The sequence below is a fragment of the Perca flavescens genome, chromosome 13 (assembly GCF_004354835.1).
Source record: "Perca flavescens isolate YP-PL-M2 chromosome 13, PFLA_1.0, whole genome shotgun sequence".
Lineage (NCBI taxonomy): Eukaryota > Metazoa > Chordata > Actinopteri > Perciformes > Percidae > Perca > Perca flavescens.
The window spans coordinates 18,419,859-18,444,433 of NC_041343.1; the positions used below are offsets into that span (position 1 = coordinate 18,419,859).

The 24,575-nt window shown below is 39.4% G+C and overlaps 3 protein-coding genes and 1 non-coding gene across 5 annotated transcripts; 2 read left to right on the forward strand and 2 right to left on the reverse strand.

Moving 5' to 3' along the window:
• Positions 1-831: 831 nt before the first annotated feature.
• Positions 832-2,764, forward strand: medag (mesenteric estrogen dependent adipogenesis). 2 transcript variants are annotated; one of them, XM_028595556.1, is made up of 5 exons: positions 832-1,139; positions 1,260-1,396; positions 1,802-1,890; positions 1,998-2,168; positions 2,292-2,764. In XM_028595556.1, exons 1-5 carry the CDS (start codon positions 937-939, stop codon positions 2,304-2,306), a joined length of 615 nt encoding a protein of 204 aa, XP_028451357.1. In that variant the 5' UTR covers positions 832-936; the 3' UTR covers positions 2,307-2,764. The 2 variants fall into 2 exon arrangements, with proteins under 2 accessions (XP_028451357.1, XP_028451356.1); XM_028595555.1 differs by having other exon boundaries at positions 833-1,139; positions 1,775-1,890.
• Positions 2,743-6,981, reverse strand: alox5ap (arachidonate 5-lipoxygenase-activating protein). The gene is made up of 5 exons (XM_028595558.1): positions 6,795-6,981; positions 6,597-6,678; positions 4,618-4,688; positions 3,105-3,186; positions 2,743-3,012 (listed from the first exon to the last, which is right to left on the reverse strand). Exons 1-5 carry the CDS (start codon positions 6,859-6,861, stop codon positions 2,850-2,852), a joined length of 465 nt encoding a protein of 154 aa, XP_028451359.1. The 5' UTR covers positions 6,862-6,981; the 3' UTR covers positions 2,743-2,849.
• A 1,609-nt stretch (positions 6,982-8,590) lies between these two features.
• On the forward strand, positions 8,591-8,662 carry trnae-uuc (transfer RNA glutamic acid (anticodon UUC)). Its single transcript has one exon. It is a non-coding gene; the product is annotated as a tRNA-Glu (tRNA).
• Positions 8,663-11,023: 2,361 nt separating this feature from the next.
• uspl1 (ubiquitin specific peptidase like 1) lies at positions 11,024-24,470 on the reverse strand. Its single transcript, XM_028596003.1, has 9 exons — positions 24,297-24,470; positions 23,303-23,459; positions 22,399-22,521; positions 21,108-22,065; positions 20,288-20,398; positions 18,652-18,781; positions 16,258-16,383; positions 15,259-15,419; positions 11,024-13,208 (listed from the first exon to the last, which is right to left on the reverse strand). The coding sequence occupies exons 2-9, from the start codon at positions 23,426-23,428 to the stop codon at positions 11,431-11,433; spliced, it is 3,513 nt and encodes a 1,170-aa protein (XP_028451804.1). The 5' UTR covers positions 23,429-23,459; positions 24,297-24,470; the 3' UTR covers positions 11,024-11,430.
• Between the last annotated feature and the right edge of the window lie 105 nt (positions 24,471-24,575).

The window sequence follows — 24,575 nt, forward strand, 5'->3', positions numbered from 1 at the left end:
TCCCGTGTCATTAGTCTTATAGTCTAAATAAAAGGGAACAATTAGTCTCGCACCATCATGGAAACAATGGGCAATGTAGTTTTTCAATTTATTTGACTTTCATAATTTTTTTTTGTTTGTATAATAATTGTTTATTTATCATTATCATTTACTTTACTTGCCCACTTACTTATGTATTTGTGTTATGTATTTATGTATATAGGGAAGCCTTGATAAGTATCCTTGGAAGAGCTGTGTCATACCCTATAGTCATACCCTCCAGGTCATGTCATGCATAATAAAACAGGAAGTAAATACATTTGCCTTCAAAATAAAGGTTTTAAGGCAAGAACAACATTAAAAGGAAACATAAGATATCTGAGAAATTACCGATAGCCTATATGTATTTTTTTTAGACAATCTGTAACATCTGGATAATGTTACATATAGAGAATATCAATTGTTTTGAACTTTGAAGCAACATTTCTTTGAGGGTTTTTATATTTACTTTTCTAGCCTTCCTTAATATTATTTTTTCAATTAATAGTTTGGTGTATTAAATGTCAGTAAATTGTGAAAAATGCCAATTACAATTATTTATCTGAATCGACTGATTGACTAAAAGATGAATTTACTGCTCATATCAGGACTACTAATTAATGTATTTGATTATATTATCAAATATATTCCATTTACAATGCCATAGGCCTATAGTAAACCAAAGTAGCAAATCTTCACATTTGAGAAGCTAGAGCACGGGGATGGATGGTGTTTGTGCCTGTTAAATAACTTGAACGATCCTAATTATGGGATTTAAATTAGTTTGGCCAAAGAAGACCGGAAGTCTTATCGTGTAGCCTAAACTGTAACTTCACCGTGGTTATTAAAGCTGCAGGCTTGAGGCGGGCAACGTAAACAGCAGCAGCAGGAGGACGTGCAGGAGAAAAGTGTGACACCATGACGATAAACAAAGTGTCCCACAGCAGCTGGATGGAAGTGACAGAAGTGGGAGAGTTCCTGAGAGAACCTCCGGCCGGTTTCTCCGTGGAGGTTCTCTGCTCGGGTTACCGAGTGCACAGCGAGCCGGAGAAGAGCCTGGTGCTCGTCGATGACTTCGACTCCTGCACAGGGAAAATAGTTTTCCAGAAGTCGTTGGGAAGGTGAGGAAAACAAGTCTACTGCATGGGATGATGCACGGCCCTTTAAATACACGCATATAATAGGCCTACAGACTGTAAAAATAACTCCCATGAAAATCTCTGATTTGTTTTTTTAAACAGGAAAGTTAAAATGCACAATTTATGGGAGTACACCAGCATGAGAAAGAGTCTGCTGACCAAGAGGATCTATCTACTGATGTCTGCCTGCGAAGAAAACTTTTCAGTGACCGGCAAAAAGGCAGCAAATGAAGCTAGAGGTAGCCTAACCTAAACTGTACTACCCATTTTACCAAGACCGCATGACTCAGAAAAAACGTTTTTGTGTAATTACACTGAAATAATTGCACAGTACAGAAAAAGAAGAAAGGTCCTCAAAGGCACCACTGGCATTTTTAGCTTGCACAAAATTGTAATTTTGAACCCAGTGTTTACTCAGCTCTAGGCTGCTAAATGGGTCATTCAGTTTGGTGGCATGGCTGACTCATGCCCCAAACTTGGGACGTTTGCAATGGGTGGGGTAGAGAAATTACAATGGCTGCACAGTACTTGTGCCACATGACAACATGTTTTCTGCACTATCTCCTCGCTGTATTCTCTCCTGTTTTACTCATGAATTATCTTGAACCCTGAATCAGTGCTGAAGCAGTTTGTGGTGTCCATAGATGGCAATAATCCTTTCATCAAGTGGCAGATGGAGAGAGGCCTGGACTGGACCATCTCCTCTGTTGCTGGGGAAAGCTACAGGGTGGATGTAAGCAGGACTTCATGGTCTTTCTGTCACGTTTATGTGGTTTAGTACATTCCAGGAGTTACCATGTTTTGTACTTTGGCATTGAAATCGACTTTTCCTTATAACAGATTGACTTGACTGAACTACTGGAGAGCTGGGCAGCAAAAAACATCCACATCATAACTGACAAACTCAAAGTCAAACCTGTGTGGAGAGATGCCTCGTTCACCCTCAAATACTACTCTGATGCTCTCTTTGACTTCCCACACTGGTTTGGGTTCAGCAAAAGAACATTTAACGTAAGTATTTCTTATTCTTCTTATCACGTTAATCGTAACCCTAACATTTTTTTTCCGTATTTGTCAGTGTGCACAGACACTTGTCTAACTTGTCTTCTCTGCTCATATCTCTTACCATTAAAGTTGAGACTGACATGAGCCAGCACTGGATGGAGAGCAAGAAAAAGAAATTAGTTTATCCCCTCAGTTTTTGATGGAATCTGGGTCTGCATTCTCAAGAAAGTTTCTTGATCAACAGACAAATGGTTGTAACCTGCCAGGTGAATGGCCAGCCTACTTCTTGGACCTGCAGGATCTACCTTTTTATATAATGGCTTTTTGGTCTACATACTTCTTCTGTTCAGTGAGTGGAAACCACAGACAACGACATTCTGAATGCCATGAAGATAATTCAGGCATATTTTGTCTAGAATTTTTCAGGTGTTTTAATTGTGCTAGTAAACAGGCTTTTGGCCTCACTTGTTTCATGAGGGGTTGAAGGGGTAACATCTGTGTTACTGCAGAATGAAAGGTTTGTAGAATTTTGTACTAAAGAATCAGCATTTGTTTATGAGAGGTTTTTTATTTTTTACCAAACACATTAAATTCTCTTTTACAAAAACATGAGTACAGAGTTTTAATTAAGTTCTCATCAGTAAAAAGATAAATGTGGAGTGTTGCCATTATGTGACACACACTGCACTAAGGGATGAGGAGAAGAGCAGATGAAGCGCTGGTGATGGTTTCCACGTATTCCTTATAGTTGCTACCGTAGTAGCGCATCAGCAGGTAGTTGAAGATGCCCACAATGCACATAAGGACCAGGAAGAAGAGGATGCGTTTTCCAAACAGGTAGCCTGGGGTGCTATGAAGAATTGTGAAAAAAAAAAAGTATATATCTGTTAGACCATGCCTTTAAACACACACATGCAACATCGATTGCTTGTGTTTATTTACCTTTGACAAGTTTGTCCCATGTATCCAACAAAGTACTTGTGCCTGACTACAAGATAGATGATCCCAGCAAAGGCAGCAGGAGCTTCAAACGGATGACAGGAAAAATGAAATCATGTAAATAACCTCCATGTGGTTTCATAAAGTTTTAAAAAACTGTACAAAAATATGGTTTTCACAAAATACAGGGAGGAGGAACATTTAGCTATTCGTGAGGATTATTATATAGTAGTGGAAAAGGGGGGTAAGATCAAATAAGCTTTTGCTTCTTCCTATTCTTTTTCGGATATGTTAAATTAATATTTTGTTTGTATTTGTGTTTTTATTATTTTAAAATGTTCTAAATAAAGCATTCATTCATTCATTCATAACGCACTCTATGGCCAAAAGTACATGGATATCCCTGTCAACTTTTGGTCTGGGGCGGTGTTTCATGGTTTGGGCAAAGCTCCTTTTTTCCATTTAAGGGAAGTCTTCATGATACAGCACACACTGATCCTTCTATAATGTGACCCACACAGAATGTAGTCACTTTTTTATGTATTTATCTTATCAGTGAAGCCCATAAAACCGTTGGCAGAGGGTGAGGATGCACATGACAACGGACTGCATTGTTCGTATAGAAAATTCCCACTCCCGGCCCTCTAGAAACTGAGAGGCTCCCTGTTAATTGTTTTCGTAGGTGTTTTATATGCTATTTTAATATGTTGAGACATGGTTACAAGTGAAGCTCTCAGGCAATGGTGAGTAAGCTTTCCTTTGCAAGTAAAAAGACTCTTGTTAAAGATGGTAACAGAAACTGGAATACACTAGTGTTTACATATGTTACATACAGTATCTGGGCTGCTGATCAGTTGCAGGTTAAAGGTTAATCCTGAAAAAATATGACTAAAGTGGTGATAGTCTGGTTTAATGTACATGTTTTAGTTTACATGGGAACTTTTTTTGTATGAAAATACATGAGTTAAATATGTGTTAGTTGTTCTGAGCATTCTGAGTATTCTGGGTTAATTATTTGTTGAGCTCAGAAGAGTCTAAATATGTTAAAGTTGCAAATGAAATACAATGCAGTAAGTTTGAACATGAATTTATTATGTCAATAGAATCTGCCGAGAGCAACCAGTCTGATAAGATCAAAAGGCTTGTCCCATCATTGCTCCCGTACCTCAACCCCATACGGACTCTTAACTGATAATGTGAGCTGGGCCTAATCGGCCGACATCCATGCCTAAAATCTCTAATGCTCATGTGGCTGAATGGCAGCAAATCCCTGCAGCCAGGGTTCCAAAATATTGTGGAAAGCCTTCTCTGAAGACTGGATGCAAATGAGCTCCCATGGTTTTGGAATGAGATGTTTGTGTGTTCGAGTGTCCACATACTTTTGGCCATATAGTTTAATTATAGTGTTACTAATTTTACTGCAGGTGCAATTCTGAATGTTGCTTCTCAAATAAAAGTAAAGAAGTAATCTATACATAAGTGATATTCTCTTTTACAGTAACTGATTAATGATTACCTTGACTGAGACACAGACCGGCACACCACATCACTGCCAGGAAGGTGGGATAAGAATCCATGCAGTTACGGCTGGGAGAGGCGTAAAACAAGAGGTGTAATTAGCACATGTCAAGGAAGTCACCTGCAACAAGAAACTATGACGCAATCTGCAAACTGTTACACAGACAATGTGGAGACTGATACTAAAAGGCCCTGTTGCCATGACTGTTACTAGGAAATGTTTTGAAACTGCAGAGCAGAAGTAGCTGTGAAAGATAAAAACAGTGCATGAGCAAGAAAACCCAGTGTGGCTGCCTGATTGTCGGAGGAACAGAGTTGAAATGGGAAGCCAGGAAAAATTGAGCCCACTCTCCTAGTCTGCACGTACTGGCTGTTGCAATACTTTGCAATAATCAGTGCAGTGTGTTGCATCCGGAGCCATGTCCCTTAAACCTTTTCCAATCACACACATGTCAGGAGAGTTATCAAAAGAAATATCATACATCAGAATAGAGGGGTCAGGAGCTAATTTGTTACACAAAATAACACAAAATAAATATATTTTCTGACTTTTCTAACATTTTCTTGTACTGGATACTTTTACCTCTTTCTATCTCTAAAACCCGTTAACAATATTACAAAGATTTTAGTCACCAAATGCTTGCATCACATTTTAGAGGCTAATGTTTGAAATCCTCGTATTACCTACTAGACAGGATGTGACGATGTTTCCTTTTAAAAACAGGAAGTCTATTGTTACTCATGGACTAATTAAGCGACTGGAATAAAGACTGCGACGTGTCAGTTACAGACATAAGATTTGAATTTCAAGCTTTAGTCTATTTGTTAAAACAGAGAAAAGCAGCAAATCCTGACATTTAAGAAACTGGAACAAGAGAATGTTTGTCATTTTTGGTAAATCACTTAACACATATGTTGTAAACTTGTGAATTAATTGAGTCATTGTTTGATTGTTGCAATGAGGAATCGACTGTAAGTAGTCAGGTAAATGTACTCTTGTGTTGGCAAACTTGTATGTGCCAAGTGGTTTTGCAATAAGCGCAAAAAAGTCGTTATTCTGAGAAACAAGTTTGCTTTTATGTTGCACATGATCCCTGGGTTGAAATTTGAAACCGAGCATAACACCAGTATCAAATGTCCATCCACAGACTGCAAAATATATTAGCAGTTTTTATTCCTTTAACTTTAACACAAGATGATGAGTCACCTAAATAAGAGGCTGGAGAAAAACATGTTTTCCTAATGCTAGTAGCGCAGTCCATAGGGAGTTGGGATGGAAACAGGAGGGTCACTGGTTCAAGAGCCCATATGGACCAAAGTACAGAGTGTGGATTTCTAGCTGGAGAGATGCCAGTTCACCTCCTGGACACTGCCATGGTGCTCTTGAGCTGTACTCCACCCCTCCCCCAACTGCTCAGGTCGCTGGTCCAGCACTGGCAGCCAACTCACTCTGACATCTCTCCATTTGTGCAGGAATAGGTCCTGAGTGTGTGTGTGTGTGTGTGTATTTCAGGCCTGTGTGTAGTGATTTCTAACAAAAAAGTTAGAAAAAAAAAAGTATAAATTAAAAATGAAATTATTATATTATAAATTATTGACACCTTCCCAGCAAGCATTCAAATGAACTCTGTACCAGCTCTTGTCCCCAATCTGGGAGTGTTCAGGCAAATGAGGACTGCCTCTTAATGGAGGTAACATTCAGGGGAATGTTAAACCAAATGCAAAGTTTATGAGTGTTATAGTAGGAAACACAAATCCCATTGTTTCACTGGCATATGTTTAGGCCTCTTTTCAGCCTCTTTTTTTGTATGTTAAACAGCTATTTTGTATTTATTTGTTTCTGTATTTATTGTTTATTTCATATTAATGTTTATAATATAACCACCAAGGCAACTCCCTTGTAAGTGTTTAACTTCCTTTTCTGATTCTGATGTTTGATTAGATTAACACAAAAACAGAGTATGAAAGGGCACTTACTTGGCACAAGAAACTCGTTCAAAGGCAGGTGTGCGGATATTTTGACTGATGCACTCCTTCTCTACCTTCAGGGCAAAGAATGCTTAAACACAGAGAGCATTAACGTCATCACAACATCATTATACTGTAAATTATGGCTACGCGTAACTACTGATTCAGAGTTTTAAACTATGATTGATGCTTCTTGCTTTTTCTCACCGTTCTGAAGTACGCTGATGAGGGTGACTATGACCAGGAGGTAGATGTTTTCCACCACTATGTCCATGATGACGTGAGAGCTGTAGGAGAAGGTGGATAGGGAGGCTGAGCTTCTCTTTCACATCCAGAAATGCGTCTATACTGTCAGCTTGTAGAATATAAGCCTGATCTGTCCCTCTATGACATCATGTACTCCCCCATCCCACCTCCATTCTACATACACATTCGTTTGTGGCTTCCTCTTTATGTAAATTATGCTCTGGCTTAATACGGAGAGTTGCAAACCAGCCTGCTACTTCCTCTGTGTTTGTGTGAGAGATTGCACGCACATATACAAATTTGCATCGCTATTACTGACTGGATGTGCCAGAACTTTCTTATATTTAAATGAAGAAAAAACTGAGGTGGTTGTTTTTGGAGCAAATTGAGGAAAATCAGCGCTCAGCTTCAAACGACAATGTTACAAACAACAGACAAAGCCAGAAATCTTGGTGTAGTCATGGACTCAGACCTGGATTTCAACAGCCACATTAAGACAATTACAAAATCAGCCTATTATCTCCTTAAGAATATATCAAGGGTTAAAGGACTTATATCTCAGCAGGATTTGGAGAAACTTGTCCATGCTTTTATCTTCAGTAGACTTGACTACTGTAACAGTGTTTTTACAGGTCTCCCTAAAAAAATCAATCAGACAGCTGCAGCTGCTTCAGAACTCTGCTGCTCGAGTCCTCACTAAGACCAAGAAAGTGGATCACATCACTGAATTGCCCTGTGCTATACAAATAAAGCTACCTTGCCTTGCCTTGCATGGTTTTTTGAGACTCTTTTGTGGCTTTTATGAAGTATTTCTGGCAAATGTGCAAGACCAATGCAACTGTTATTATAATTATATGATAGAAGGTGTCCCAGACAAGTTGAAATATGATAGGCCTATTTCACAGCTTCAAAATATCTAGTAGAAGATGAGGCAATATTTGCCTCTGAAATGTGTAGAGAAGTATAATCTACCCTACAATGCAATACTAACAAGTGCCTCAACAGTACAGGAACAGTACAAGTACAGCACTTGAGTAAATGTCCCCCTCCGCCACCTGTCTGCTGGGAAAAAAGTTCTATCTACAAGCTCTCTCAATGACTTGGCCTTGTACCAACAGGCAAACAGCACCTGCAAGTGCTTTTGACAGGTAATGCAGCTGCTTTTCCCCTAGTGATTGTATAATTTTACTGTAATTTCTTCACAATTTAACTCTATAGATGTTGTAGGATATGAAGCTGTAGAAAATTATCTTTTTCTTTTTGATGTAATGAATTCCAATAAAGCCACGACCCCCTCCCCCAACTATCACTAATGTTCAGTTATAATCATTTATTAGGCTACATTATAGATATTATAGATTATAAATATAGATAAATTGATTAATTAAATCGGCCAGTGATGGATGGCATAACAAAGGGAAAAGCAAAAAAGGTGTGAATGCAGAGAAATGTTAATGTTGACAAATAAATAAATAAATAAATAAATACATAAATAAATCCAATTTTATTATTAATTCATCATTTACAGACCCAGAGGAAAATCTTTAAACCTTTAAACATTGAATTTGACTAAAATGTAATATGCAGGCTATTTCATTAATGTATGATAGCTCTTTAATTCGAATCATCAAAGAGAAAGCTAAATAAACGTGATAACCGTAATGTCAACAGTACAGGAGGAAACCAACCGTATCACAACCCCGTAAAGATGATCATACAAATATGTATATAATCTTTCAAGCGATCTCTATGGCATGTCCCATATGGTCTAGCGGTTAGGATTCCTGGTTTTCACCCAGGCGGCCCGGGTTCGACTCCCGGTATGGGAACGTCTCTTTTGATTCTTTTTAAATACATCCTGATGTGAGGCGTGGTAAACACAGGTTGTATTAAAAGACACTCGTTTATCTTAGTTTATATTTGTTCGTTTACCTGGCTGTGACAAACAAATACCAAACACTTGAATATAAATTAGATTAGGTGCAACTTTACTCGTCATAGTCAAAAAAAGTATATTATTCTAAAGATCATGTTCATCATCTTCATGTTTACCAGCCAACAATGAAAAGGAAGACTTCAATTACCTATTTTCCTTTAAGGTTGTAATGTAGCTAAATATTTACCGCAACATTAGCTGATTTATTGGATTTTGTTTTAATTTCTGTACTGACTTGAATTTTCCATTGTACCATAAAAATGTAGTTTTTTCTTTGATTTCAAAAGTCTATCACTCAATTGCCTAAAAATTTCAACTTTATTTTGTAGATTATCCTTCTCATCATGTTATTAGTGATATCAACATATTATGGAAGAAGTGGTAAAGATTGATAGAGGTCTTAATAATCAATGCATGTTTGATGTCTGACTAAACGTACCATAGACATCAGAATCAAATCAGTAACAATTTTGCTCTTAGCTATAGTACAGCCTAATGCTGGTGGGTATTTTTAATTTAGAAGAATTTGTAATATTTGCAAAATTGTGACTCACAAATAACTTCAAACAAGTACAGTGGGAAGAACAAGTATTTGATACACTGCCGATTTTGCAGGTTTTCCCACTTACAAAGCATGTAGAAGTCTGTAATTTATAATATGTACTCTTCAACTGTGAGTGACTGAATCTAAAACAAAAATCCAGAAAATCACATTGTATGATTTTTAAATAGGCCTAATTAAGTTGCGTTTTATTGCATGACATAAGTATTTGATACATCAGAAAAGCAGAACTTCATATTTGGTACAGAAACCTTTGTTTGCAATTCCAGAGACCATATGTTTCCTGTAGTTCTTGACCAGGTTTGCACAAACTGCAGCAGGGATTTTGGCCCACTCCCATACAGACCTTCAGGTTTCGGGGCTGTCGCTGGGCAATACGGACTTTCAGTTCCCTCCAAAGATTTTCTATTGGGTTCAGGTCTGGAAACTGGCTTGGCCACTCCAGGACCTTGAGATGCTTCTCACGGAGCCACTCCTTAGTTGCCCTGGCTGTGTGTTTCAGGTCATACAGGAAGACCCAGCCACGACCCATCTTTAACGCTCTTACTGAGGGAAGGAGGTTGTTGGCCAAGATCTCGCAATACATGGCCCTATCCATCCTCCCCTCACTATGGTGCAGTGGTCCTGTCCCCTTTGAAAAGCATCCCCAAAGAATGATGTTTCCACCTCCACGCTTCACGGTTGGGATGGTGTTCTTGGGGTCGTACTCATCCTCCTTCTTCCTCCAAAACACGGCGAGTGGAGTTTAGACCAAAAAGGTCTATTTTTGTCTCATCAGACCACATGACCTTCTCCCATTCCTCCTCTGGATCATCCAGATGGTCAATGGCAAACTGCAGACGGGCCTGGACATGCGCCGGCTTGAGCAGGGGGACCTTGCGTGCGCTGCAGGATTTTAATCCATGACGGCGTAGTGCGTTCCTAATGGTTTTCTTTGAAACTGTGGTCCCAGCTCTCCTCAGGTCATTGACCAGGTCCTGCCGTGTAGTTCTGGGCTGATCCCTCACCTTCCTCATGATCATAGTTCTTGCATGGAGCCCCAGGCTGAGGAAGATTGACCGTCATCTTGATCTTCTTCCATTTTCTAATAATTGCGCAAACAGTTGTTGCCTTCTCACCAAGCTGCTTGCCTATTGTCCTGTAGCCCATCCCAGCCTTGTGCAGGTCTACAATTTTATCCCTGATGTCCTTACACAGCTCTCTGGTCTTGGCCATTGTGGAGAGGTTGGAGTCCGTTTGATTGAGTTTGTGGACAGGTGTCTTTTATACAGGTAACGAGTTCAAACAGGTGCAGTTAATACAGGTAATGAGTGGAGAACAGAAGGGCTTCTTAAAGAAAAACTAACAGGTCTGTGAGAGCTGGAATTCGTACTGGTTGGTAGGTGATCAAATACTTATGTCATGCAATAAAATGCAAATTAATTATTTAAAAATCATACAATGTGATTTTCTGGATTTTTTAGATTCAGTCTCTCACAGTTGAAGTGTACCTATGATAAAATTTACAGACCTTTACATGCTTTGTAAGTAGGAAAACCTGCAAAATTGGCAGTTTATCAAATACTTGTCCTCCTCACTGTACTTTAAAAAATAAAAAATGAAAATATAAACATCTTATTGTGGAAGCTGAAACAAAACATTGCACGTTTTCCTAAATTTCATAATAATACAACAAAATAAAACCACAAACACTAGAGTCATCTAAAGTATTTATTAAATGACGCTTAAAAATTGTTACACAAGAACTTTCAAGTAATTTGTCAAAATACCAAAACAGAGCAAACAAAACAGATTTGGCTGTAAATTTGATTGCTTCATACAACCCAGTTACATACAATATTTACACTACAAAGTGCCAAACTTGCAGAATTTTAAGTTTTACAAATGTCATCCATAACATGTAGATAAACTTGAATAAACCATGGAAATGAATAGCAACATAAATACAGATTACTTTAAACTTGTAAAATGCAACTTCATGTGGAACAGGCTGCTCAAAACTGACATTTCTGAGCAATAGATGAGGTTTATAGTCAGGTTTGTCGTGATTAATGTTATCTGTGCTTGGAGCTTGCAGACCCCCCCCCCCCAACACAAGCTCAAATAAAAAGTTCAAGTGCATCGAGTGCCTCGGCCTCCATCTCAGTTGGTCTTTCAGCCACAGCCTGCGAGAGAAACTCATCCAGGAAGTTTTCAGTGTTGGGTGCGTTCATCTGCGACACAGCAGCGACCACGCTGACCCCGCTGTCCAACTGGTCAACTCCATCTTGCCCGTTGGCAAGCATCTCAAGAAAGCCGCTGCTGTCTGGTGAAAGGTGGCTGGCTGTCGTTGCTGGCGAGAGAAGGTCCGAGAGGAAGTCGTCGCAGATGGAGCCGTCATAGGTGCTGGAGGTGACGGTGTTAGGGGAGCCCTGATGACCCAACATTTCGTTCAGCTTGGCGAGCTTCTTCTTCTTTGCCTTCAGTTTCTTTATCAGCTTGTACCTGAGGGCTTCTGTGTCGCTGAGTCCCAGAGGAAGCTTCGAGGACTGGCTGCTAAGTTTCTTTGAGGAGGATATTTCAGGGAGCTTTCCTCCAGGCATAGGAAGTGATGTACCAGACACCACTGTAGTGTCCTTTAGGGATTTCTGGTGGCTAGAAGTTATGGGTAGAAACTGCTTTGATTTACCATTGAAGTGAAGTGCAGGAGATGGGACTGGACTTGGGGTATTTGAGCTCTTTGCACCGAATCCACCGTACATTTCTGCCGCTTTAAGTGGGAGACCTTCACTCTCCTCGGTCCTGAGCTGTGGCTTAGGGAAGAATCTATCAGAAGTCTGCGGTCTTCTCACAGGGTTGGGCGTAGAGTGAGCGGGAGGAGTGGAATTTACTTGTGTGACTGAGGTGTTGGGGGTGAGTTTAGCAATTGACTTGTGAACGTGGTTCAGTGGGTGTTTGCTGAGCAGGAAGGACCAGCGGGCATTCTGAGGCGGCACTGTGGGACTCTTCTGACTCGTGGACAGGGATGAGGTGTCTGTGGAAGACACGGGGGAGACTTGCTGTGTGGTTTCAACAGGTGGCGTGTCATTCTGAGAAGCAGCAGTAGTGGTCTCAAGTTTGCTACTGATCACTTCGGACGGCTCAGAAGATTCAGGTAAAATATTCGGAGCTGCTTTTGGCACGGCTGCCTTTTTAACCATTTGTCTGCCAACTGATTTGCCTCTGCCGACTCGTCTCCCTCGCCCTCTCTTGCCCCCAGGCACAAACGTAGGATCGCTAGACGAGCCACTCGCAGAATCAGATGAAGTGGAGGGGGTGGGGAGCTCAACGTCAGGGCCGTGAGACATTTCACTACCTATTGCAGCGGAGGAGCTATCTGGTGTTGAGTCAAGCGTTTCATTCCTGCTGGGAACACTAAAATCATCCGTTCGTTCGTTGTCGTTTGAAGGCTGCATTTCTTGCTCTTCTTTTATTTCCACCAGTGTGAGTGTTATAATGTCATTATGGGAAAGACCCTCGAACGCATCGAGCAGCGTTGTGGAACCTATCGATGTATCAACACCGGCTGTGACTGTTGTGTCTATGATGTTGCTGCTGTCTTCGGATACTGAGAGTGCACAGACGATGTCGGCAGTGTCGTTGAAAGACATGAGTAGAGACTGATCGGGAGCGCAAGCCAACAGTTCTTCTGCCGTTAAGTCTTTGTCACCTTGACTGGGGTTCATCTCATTTTTAGATGGGGGAGATTCAGGAAATGTGCTGGAGGGAGAACAGGCACAAGGCTCTTTATCCTCCTCTACCTCCCAGAAGATGACGTGCATCTCCTGAGCAGGGACCGGGAGCTTTTGGTGGCTCTTACAGTTTGGATGTTTCAAGTCGTCATACTCCAGCCATGATCCTGCAAGGAACAGGTACGACAATACACTGTTAAATCTATTCAACAGTAGGAAAATGCCTCACTGAGAGTAGCAATCCCTTTTACAGGAGCAAAAACAGCAGTAACACATAAACACAGACATTGAAAAACATAATGCAGAATTATTATAATATTGGTTTAAAAAAAAAAAAAGTAGTTGACAAGCCACATAAAATAGGTTCTATAAATGACACCGACTCTAAATGGCTGGAGTCTTCTGCAGTTCAACATTGCGTGAATTCACCACTAGAATGTGCTGTTGGCAAACTACTATGTAGAGGAATACAAATATCAACCTTCATGTGACTTAACTTTGAGCTAAAGTGTTTTTAGTTTCACACCAAGTGCAGAGTAGCTTACAGATGATTTTGAATGCTTTACTGCATGCGTCTCCCAGGACCGTGTGTTCAAATAAAGCGGCATCAATTTTGTCTGTATTTACTCTTTATAAAATTTGTGTTTTTATTTCATTAAAGGGTTTTTTTATACATTTGTATTTTTAGTCTGTGGCTGCGATTGCTGTAGTTTGGTTTTTGCATCTATTGTTTTTCAGGGTTTGTCTACATTTATGAATGTGTTGGTTAAAATGAAACTCAATAAAACACATTTAAAAATAAATACAAAATAAAATAAAGCTGCATCTACTCTGAATACATCCGAGTCTGTCGTCTTTCAAGTCTCCTCATTCCTCAACCAGAGATCACTCAAGATGGTAAAGTAATTAATATGGGTGAAAAGATTCACCGATACGAATGAGTATCCGGTTGTATTATCACAGATACGGCTACATTGATACACGGACCTCTGCATCAGTCTAAATGGACCAAGATTCGACCAATGGCTCGGTTCTAACGTCACAAATCGGTTGACTGAAGCTTTGCTGTCAATTCAACCAAGCTGCTGCGGTGTGCGCAATGCTGTTCAAAGAGTCTGTGAGTCATCCATCCATGTATGTGTTCATAAACATGCGAGTAGACTGGTATAAATGTATATAACTGTGTGTTAAGTTTATATTGACATTTATATGTTCTAAGATGTTCTGTAATATTAGCATAAATGTTTGCTAGCTGCATGCTAAAGCTCACAACAGTATTATTGTGCTCACATACCCACGTAATACTGTATATGATTATTATTAATGGAGTACTCACAGTGGCTGTGTAACGTGGACCTATATTTGAGTTTCTGTCACTCAGATTACAGCAGCAAGGAGGCGGTTTCATTTAACATCCAGCTGATGTGATTTGGTTATGAGTGGCTTGCCAATTAAATATAAGTTACATTGTATATTATTAGCATGTCGTAGCTTTGCTATTCCCTGGTCCCTTCTACAAAATATATATTTATTTGAAGGTAGGTGCCTAAAGAAGGCCCAACTCCCGCAACAGCTGCTAATCAACTTCTACAGATGTAACATTGAGTCTATTACCACAAACTGCATCACTACTTGGTATCCTGGCTGCACTGCGGACAACAGGAAGGCCCTACAACGCATCATAACTACGGCACAGAAAATCATCAGAGCAAAGCTCCCAACACTGGAGGAAATTCACAGAACTCGCTGTAGAAAGAAGGCCCTATGCATTTGTAAGGACCCAACCCATCCTGGACACTGCCTCTTCAACCTCCTGCCATCTGGAAGGCGCTACAGAGCACTCTATGCCTGCACCAGTAGGCTAAGGAACAGTTTCTATCCACATGCAGTTGCACTGATGAACACACAGACCACCACCTCTGCCCTATTCCATTTATAGAATTGGCTTATTTTCCATTTATAAATGGGAAATGAATGTGTGTGTAATATTAAAATGTATCGTCCCTGAACCGTATCATAGCCCTTGTATCTAGATACGTATTGGATCGTCCTACAAGGGAGAGATGTACACCCCTAGTAATTAATTGAACATATTTTAAAATGTATATCTAATCATGCATTGCAAACTAATTAATGTAACTACATTTCAACAGTAAAGTTATCGATTACACGTTCTATCAGTGAAAACAAGTAATAAAACTATAACAGAATACCTACCATCAGAATTACAAATCCAGGTGACAAAGTGTTTAAGTTGATGGTTGTACTGTATGACAGTGGTGACGGAGTAGCGTTTCCCCTTGAAGGTGAAGGCGTAGATGCGGACATCGTTGTCAGGAAGCCCTTCGACAAAGTGCAGCTCAAACACCGGAGGCACACTAAACAAAACACAAAGCAAAAGTAAAATATTAAACAGATTGAAAAGTAAAGCACTTTAAATAATATCTTGTCACTCCTGCTAATGTACAGATGTGTTATCAGACTGTATGTTCTACTATAAGATGGTTACGCTTAATATTCAATTGTGGACATTGCAAAACTACAGCTTTATCTTTTGATTTCAGAAAATTTCAATTGTTGAGTAATAATTAATAAATAAAAAAAAGTAATTCACACTACAAGAAGTTACAACCACTTTAAGACAGTGAGTGCTTTGGCTTAACACCTGTAGGTGGACAGTCAAAAATAATTAGTTAATTTTTTGTGTAGCTGTGGGGGCACATAGCTTTTCTCCATTTAACATTTTTCGTAATCTTGCACAGGACTTGGTAATAAATGTTTGTATTCTTATAATCATACAATTTACTTTGTTATTATCTGAAGACTACAGGAAAGCAATGTCGCCCCATATAAAATCATTCAATAGCTAATAGTTTGTTAAAGCTATAGTACGTAGTTTCTGTCTCCCCCATGAGGAATTCTAAGTAATCACAACAACACTGTCGGCGCGTCCACATGATACAGCCCTCCGTGAACGTGCAGTAGTATGCTAGTATGCAAGGAGGACACGGAGGATTATAAAAAAACAAAACAAAAAACAGACTCCACAGAAGAGGTCACCGGACGACACAATCTTCTGAACATAGTCATACTGAGAATTACAGAGAGACTTGGGTCGAGCTGGTAGTCTTAATTAGCTTTGTAGCAACTCATTTGGCAATGGCTTGAATGTAATGGACGTTCATTAATATCAAAAAACTAAAAGCCGATTATTACCTCTCCAGCATCATAGTCCTCCTCTGATTCTTCTGGCCGCACACGTTGCACGGGGCCAAGTGGACTGCATCCAGAGGGCGCCAATCAGGCAAAACATTTGTGAAGGTGGGGAGAGTATTCATAACCCTGAAAAGAACGGTGTAACATACATTTAGGATTTATACGGTTTCACAAGAGGAGCATGTATTACAAAATAATTATATTTTCCTAACAATGGGGTGTTTACATGTCAACAATGAATTATTAGTTGTATCTGGGATACAAACATATAATGACGTCCAGTTAAACTTGTATCATCTATTGATTTGGTTATGGCACCATCTGGGAAACAAAGTTTGTTGAACTAATTATTGACAGAATAATTAGTTATAAAATTACTCTGAGAGTTGCAGCCCTCACCACCACAACTGAGGGTGTAAGTTGGCACAGCCATTAAAGGACCACAATGGACTTTTGGTAGCATCATTTTTATATCATATTACCAAAACATGACCATGCACTGTTCTGTATAGGTGTGAAATGGCTTTACTGGACACGTTTTCTTTTCTCCATCAAACCTATCACCAAATCACCAACACTTAATGAACTGAGAGTTTTAGGCCTGTATTGTGGAGACCATTCACAATCACTTTGGGATAAAGGAGTCAAAGTGCAAAGTGCAGAGATTTGAGAAAAATAAAAAAGCCACTTATTACAAGGAATTAGGGGTGGGAATCACCAGAGGCCTCACGATACAATATCATCACGATACTTATGTTTCGATACAATATTATTGCGATTTTAAACATATTGCAATATTCTGCGATATATTACCTTTTTTCCAACTTTTCACAATTAAAAATGATGTCCCCAAAAGAAAACTTTAACATCTGATTTATCTAATATCTGTTCATCTCACTTCAAATTTTATTGCTGCAAAATGTGATTGTCAAGCAGACAGACTGACCAACATATAAACGATCGATACTTGGCGTCTGTATCGATACAGTATTGCCACAGTATTGAGAGCAAATATAGTGTAGTAACAGTAACTACAGTAGGTGCGTCAGAAATGAATATGAATAAATGAAATTTTTTTTTTTTTAACAATACAGATTGTTTCAAAGCAGCTTTACAGACATAACAGGAAAATGTTGTAATAATATTGTTAAATATAAATAGGTAATACCTATTACTTTCTCATTTTTGCCTATGTATGAGATCACTGTTTATTATTATTATTATTATTATAATTATGGTGACATGAGTAATGATACATGGTGATATTATTAATACACATGCTTATGTGTCTCGTCTCTCTTTCTGCCCTACAGATGGCTGAAAAAAAAGTGAACGCTGTAGCAGCAAAGTGTGGGACTACTTCCTCTAATGCAGTGTTCTGCAATATATGTGCAGCTAATGTAAGCGAGGGGTCTATCAAAGCGAAGCAGAAAAACACTTCCAATTTGTGGACTCATCTGAAAACCAAACACAGTGAGCAATATAAAGAGGCACAGCAGCAAAGTGAGGTACAAAAAACTCTGCTGGAACACAGCAGTCTACCCTGCCACAAGCATTTGATAAGGTACTCAAAAAGTAGTGAAGGAGGAAAAACTCTTGCCTGTGTGTTGTATATATTGAGAACATTCTACAAATTTAATTATATTTTGGTATTATTTATTTATTTTATATTTATTTATTTTATATGTAGCTATACATTTAACTTATTTTAATTTTATTTTCAATTCCTTGACATGGTTTTGTGGAATATTGAATTTGTTTGGTATAGCTCTTTTACTTTAACTTTAGTATTATAATTTATTTACAGTACACAGACTGTTAAAACCAGCTTCAACTGGAAGTAAGTAAAAGTGTTAAACTGTTTTTTGATCATTAAAAAATATATACTTTTGATGTGCAATTGTTTAGTCATTGAGACTGTAATCTAAGGCTTTTTTTTTTTAACATAATCCCTTCTGGAAAATGGTTTATACAGCCCACATACATAGAACAGGCAGATATTTTGCTAATGAATGTTGTGTAAGTGCAGTTTATAGGAAATGGGTCTAATATCCAGTTTATTTTCAAAATCAAAATATCGGCTTATAAATCAGCTCTTTTTGAGTTAATATCGGCATCGGCCCCCAAAAATCCATATCAGTCGGGCTCTACAAAAAAATATCGCAATACTATGCTGTATCTATTTTTCCCCCCACCCCTACAAGGAATGTATACCAACTTGTCTTCAGTGATTCATTAATCTATATATTCCCTTCTGCAAACAAACCTGAGGCAGAGGTGTATTAGTTCCCAGCATGGTATGGTTACTTTCTGAGCATTCAATCTGTAAATCAAGTTTTAAAAAGACAAACACTCTAGTTAATCAAGTAAAATATATAGTATTTTATCACCCACCTTTCTTTCGTGGTAGTTTTGCATTCACTGCACTTGAACTCCCAGTAAAAGGTTGACTGGAAGAGAGGCTCCACCCAAGAGTCCATCTGTAGCAGAAGCGGCAAGGCAAATACCGGAGTTTCCATCTGACCTGAAAGTACAACCATGCAGCAGTTAGAGCATCGTCACAGGTGCAAGTGATGACAAGAGCTGCGGTTACACTCTCCACTTCCCGGTAATTTTAAAGAATTCAATCTGTGGGTGAGATAAGGGCCAAATTTTGGAGATCACGTGTCCGCACACCTGAAAATGAGTAGAGTTTATCTTCTGCCTGTATCCAAATTACCTGCATTGTGTTCCCCCTCACTATCCTTGCCCATCCCTCCGGATTTTCAGTATCTAAAGTAATGGCCACAAAGCAAGTTTTCCCACTTTCATATAAAGCCAGGAAAATCCAAGGTTTGCATGTCCAAACTTGCCACTTTGTTATCAGGTGATAATGGCCGTTTTGAAATTTCAAGATTAACTCTTGCCTTGGATTCCTGCCAAACACCTAAAGCACAATACACCAAGGTGGAAAAAACTAAAAAATAATTAAGCACTTTTATTAAGCACTTTGAAAATCTAACATGGGCCTGTGATGTGACAGACTACTCCTTTATATACTTTTTTGTCGCTGTAATCCATTTCAAAAAGTGGCATTAGGCAACCTTAAATCTAATATTCACGAACAGAAGGGTTGAGAGACCGTGAAAGCACTTTGTTGTTGAGTTTGAAAAACGTTTGCTCAGAAATCTCTTCATATTCACAGTACTGCAGCTTAGTACAATTTGCATATTGTTCCTTCCTGAATGAACACTGGTTTCCTATCAGTCCTGGTGACTCCAGAAAAACAGTTTAAAGAAATATTTGATTTCTTTATATTTATCAACTTCTACAAACCTCTCTACAGCTGTGTGGGAGAGTCTGTTCTTGCTTCTCGCTCCTCAAAATGAAAAAGTATAAATTCATTAAATTGAATCAAAAAATTTGCCTCAGCTCGTTGCCGTAGGCAGAGAGCCTATTGTTCAATGACAAATTTAAGCACAAAACCAGGGTTGCGCCGTGGTTTTGTTTCGTTCTCCGCCGTGCATCATAATACACCAGGAGCGCTTCAGAAGCAGAGTGTTTTGCAGGTCGCATTTGAATTGTCATGACGGGATCAAGCCCTTTTGACTGCTTCGGTTTGAATTGTTTAAAGAGAAGAGTTAAAAGGATCAGATAACCCTGGTCTGGCCCTGGTCATTATCGCATGAAAGAAGTTTAAGTTGAAAGAAAAAAAGAGGAAGTAGCACTCAATATGTGAAGTTTGCCTTTCTCGTCGCATCCAATAGAAACACATTTTAAATAGTGCACACGGTGAATGACATATCCATTCAGAATGCATGTCTTAATACATTTCTGAGCGGTAGTATCATCTCCTGATACCTAATTACAGATTTGTTCAGACCACTTTTTGGCTGGCACCGGCCTGAACCCGTACCTAATGTTAAAGGTCTTGAATTGCCTCTCGGTGGTGTGGGCCAGTGGAGACAGACACCAAAAACATCACTTTCCTATACTTAATTTATTTCTGCCTGGCTGGTGCAGATGGTATGTCTTCAGTGTCTGTGCTTACCCAGTTTGCAATGCAGCTTGGGCTGCAGTAGTTTGAAGACGGACATCCTGAGACTCTGTAGGTCTGCATTGGCCTTTTGCAGCACTTTATTTGGCACCCTCACAATGCCATCTACACAGAAACAACACACATAACGCATTGAATTTGATTATTAAAACATTATTAAAATGTTTCATCAGTAAATTAACTTAAAAAGCTTTTCAGTCGGTGGGATTTGCAATGTTTTTACTGATCGTAGGTAGCACTATTAAAAGTCAGACGGCAGTAAGATATTTGTGCTCATCCAAAATATTTTCATTTCATGCAAACACATCAGGGTCAGTTCACCAAAATTACAAAAAAAAAAAAAATCATAACATGTTCTCAATTAACCCTTGTGGTATCTAGAAAGGCACCGTTTCACTTGTGCCCAGATATTGATGTATTAACCTGTCAAACTTCTGTCACCATCCCAATACAATGGAGGAAAGTCATATTGCTGTAATATTTCAATGCTCAATGTTTTGTTTCAGTACATGTACATCCATTTTATTGGAGGCAGAAGAAGAAATCTCAGTGATTATTATCTTAAAACCTCAAACGACAACAATCCGCATGACTATATACCACAAGAGGTGCAGAAAAAGAGGAAAATATGGGTGAGTTAGCAGTTTCAGTAACATTTTAAGATTAGCGTATTTTTACAAACAATAGAAGCATAGAGGATATTAAATATTACTTTGTTTTGATTGCAGATGCACTACTACAAATAAAATATCACACAGACTGTTGCAATGGCATTACACTCCCAGACATACTGTAGATTATCTGTTTAACTTACCTCTGCCAGTCTGTTGATGGATTTGGATGGCAGCACAAATGTCTTCATATCCTGTCATCAGCTGCCAGACGGCTGACCGCTGAGGCTCATCTTTATGTTTACACTTTCTCAAACTCTTACAGTTTACCAAAGCAACAAGCAGCGAGTCCAGCCAACACAGGTGGTCGCTGTTCCTCCAGAAAAGCCGATTCGGAACAGATACAAGCTTCTCTGACTCAGTTATCATGGTAGTGGACAAACCCTCAGCTGCTGACTTAAAGCCTCCTATGTCCTTACACGCTGTGACGTCCGCAGATAGTGAATTCTGTTCAGTCCTTGCTGCTTGTTCGTTGTGCTGTGGCGATGGAATATTCATTCCAATCGAATAGATGTCCCCATTTGCGAAAAAGGACTGATTGGAGTCCAGACGGCAGCGTCTGTTCAGCACCTCACTCTTCACCTGCTTGAAGTCATCCTCTGCCTCTGATGTACCAAGAGTACCATGGTGAGGAGAAAGCGCAGGCTCATCCCCATCAGAGGTTAACAAGGCTTCCGATGAGCACTGCAGGTGTCCAGCTGGTGTCATGCATGTAGAAGATCCAATAGTATCTCTACAAGCAGCATTCTCTGGTTCCTGGTCCAACACATAATCCTTGTGTAGTGACTCCCATCCTGTTGTCTCTGCAACTGGAGAATCCCTGTATCCATTTACCTTTCCACCGTCTGTCTTGGGTGCTGCATGTTGGCCACTACTGACATTTACAGCACCATGCTCTACTTGGCTGATAAGTGTTTCTGTAATACTTTGAGGCCCAAGACTGTCATTTTCACTTGATCGCAGGCGTTTGTGTTCGGGTCTAATCAGCTCTTCCTTCTCCAGTGCAAAGGGATGTTTTCTTTTTTCCCCGACAGTGGGCTCCACAGGAGCCAAGCTCGCCAAAACATCCTCCAAGGACCGGCTGACAAGAGGGAAGAGGCACTATGTGGGAATGGATACAGAAACGTTAGCATGGAACATAGCAAAAAACCCGACATGAAACATTGTTAGAGAGAGAGAGGGGGAGAGGGAGAGAGAGAGTGTCTGTCAACTAAATGGGCCAATTGCATTTGTGTGTCATCCTGTCATGTATCTCCAAAAGTTGTATCTTTCTCATCTTTTCTTGCCACAGGCTGCTGCCGTTGATTTTTTTCCCCCCGGCACCCCCACTGTGGCCCCCATCGCTGCAGCCTAAACGCACTACCCCATTCAAAAGAATGCGTTTTTTGCCAGCCAGCCTGAGGGCCGCTGCAGGCTATGTAAACCGGGCCTTACCTGTGGGTTTGTGCAGAGTGTGATTGACTCCTGGAGGTTGATGCGGAATGAGCGCAGAACATAGGTCAAGCCCTTCGAAGTACACCAGGGACAATACTCCAGTGAAGCAGCTCTTTGCTGAACCTTTAAAAAATAAAAATAAACATTAAGGTGACGTGGTATTAATAAAGACCACTGACCTCCACACAAAAGGCTGAGTTGTTTCACTATTTTTTATATTTAAACCCAAGTTATCAAACACATTTTCACCATTCATGCAAACTGAAATTTTAACCTATATACATGTTCATCAGATGAATGGATTTTTTCCTACCACCTTCACTGCCACTTTTTAGCATCTCCATCTCCCCACCGCTGTCAGCAGCATTCATTATTAGATTCTTCCAAACACATTTAAATACTCATCTGTACACATGCATTAGAGTAACCAAAGACTTTAGGAAGGTTTTACTTGATTTACCTGGCAGAAGTGGAACATACAAGTAAGTAAGAACTGCTGAAAGTAATTGTCAGGTTTTAGTGTTTGCCTTTTTCCTCTCTAAACTTTAGCTTCAGGTTTCTGCTCATCAATGTCAGTGTAAGTGACAATTTAGTCAAGATGGATGTGCAGCAAGTTTTTTTATCAATCAGTAGGTGTCAAGTACATATAAAAAAGTAACTTTTCTATGTAGTACACAGTTTCTCATATAACGTACATAATATAACAATCTCTGATTCCATTGATCTTTGATCATTTTGGTTGGCTTCAAGCCAACCAAAAACTTTCGCCTTTTACTACCAAAGATTTCCATTTGTGTTTTGTTTCTTTTGTTTGGATTGGTACTGCCCAGTCACAGTATTTTTCAAATATAATTCAGCTTTGCGCAAGTGACAACAGTTAGAGGAAAACATGAGCTCTACTGACTTTTCCCAAATACCCCACCAGTGGTGAGGCCAAAGCCCCCAAACCAGTGTCTTCACCAGTCATTGGTAAACCACTGCTGCTCTTCTGGTCCACAGCTGTCCGGTGCCATTCAAAACATATTACCATGTCACTGCAACCTGGCTCACCTCCAAAGGAGCTGAAGAGAACAATACAGCACCACATACGGCAATGTTACTCAATGCTTACAAGTTATAGAGTTACATGCAAATGCACTCTACTTTAGAGTAAGAACATAAGATTATACATACAGTGCAACTATAGAAATCTGTAAACCAAGCTTTTCTATATTGTTTATACAGTCATAACTCACTTTAATAGCTCTAGTTATATTGGAGGCAATGCTAAAAATAAATGAGCAAAACGATTTGTGGCAATACTGGATATACAGGAATTTGCATCCATGTAATAGAGTACCTTAATCTTTCAGGTATTCAATTCACTGTATCGGCACAAGTTTATTTAGAAATCGGAATAACTTAATTTAAAAAAATTATAACATTAATAACAATAACAAGAATATTAAAATTATGTAACGGGTATACCTGCAGTTTAGTGTCCCAAATTTCCTATGGAAGATTCTATGTGCGGTTTAGTATCTCAAATTCCCCATACAATGTCCTTAATTATGAACCTGCTGGTTGTGGTTATGGTTATGGTTAGGACAACCTGTCTCAAATAAGACCCTCATCATTTGGGATCTATGTGTGTAACTGTTGAAAAAGCACAATCGTAATATACGTACGTTTTAAGGGCAAAATGTTAAGATGCATCTCTAAAGGCAAATAAAGTTACATTATTCACTAAATTGTAAGTCCATTAACAAGCCTAACGTTACATGCACTAACTAACGTTAACGTTAAACTATCAGCCTCTGCACCTGGCGGCTAGCATGCTAACATATTAGCCTAAGCCGGGCATTCATTTCAGTCGTTGGTCTCATTTTCAGCTTTCGTGAATAAAAACGTATACGTACCGACACCAAATTTAAATTATATTTTATATTAAGATGGTGATCCGCGAAATTCATCCACTCAGAGTTGTATTTCTTAATCCCTGCATGCAGAGTGAGTCCATGTGCATCCCTTTGCCAGTTCGTGTTAGAAACGTTCTGTTCAGACCGCTACCGGTTGTGCAGCGGTCTTTGACTTCCCCCTCTTACGGACAATGGTTCCGCTGGCCCCCACTTGGTACTTCAAGTAAACTGCAGTGGGCTGCGCTCAAGTTATTGTTCATGTTGGTACTGTAGGTTTGT

Bases quoted from the DNA above. Each gene is read 5' to 3' on its own strand.
- medag (XM_028595555.1), top strand. From the start codon at position 937: ATGACGATAAACAAAGTGTCCCACAGCAGCTGGATGGAAGTGACAGAA. The intron at 1,140-1,259 runs GTGAGGAAAACA...TTTTTTAAACAG, and splicing joins TTCCAGAAGTCGTTGGGAAG to GAAAGTTAAAATGCACAATT. The intron at 1,891-1,997 runs GTAAGCAGGACT...TCCTTATAACAG, and splicing joins GGGAAAGCTACAGGGTGGAT to ATTGACTTGACTGAACTACT.
- uspl1 (XM_028596003.1), bottom strand. From the start codon at position 23,428: ATGGTAATATGTTTTGAATGGCACCGGACAGCTGTGGACCAGAAGAGC. The intron at 18,782-20,287 runs GTAAGCACAGAC...TTGTACTTTCAG, and splicing joins CAAGCTGCATTGCAAACTGG to GTCAGATGGAAACTCCGGTA. The intron at 13,209-15,258 runs GTAGGTATTCTG...TGTTCCTTGCAG, and splicing joins CTGGATTTGTAATTCTGATG to GATCATGGCTGGAGTATGAC.
- alox5ap (XM_028595558.1), bottom strand. From the start codon at position 6,861: ATGGACATAGTGGTGGAAAACATCTACCTCCTGGTCATAGTCACCCTC. The intron at 6,679-6,794 runs GTGAGAAAAAGC...TCTGTGTTTAAG, and splicing joins CATCAGCGTACTTCAGAACG to CATTCTTTGCCCTGAAGGTA. The intron at 4,689-6,596 runs GTAAGTGCCCTT...CGCCTCTCCCAG, and splicing joins GAACGAGTTTCTTGTGCCAA to CCGTAACTGCATGGATTCTT.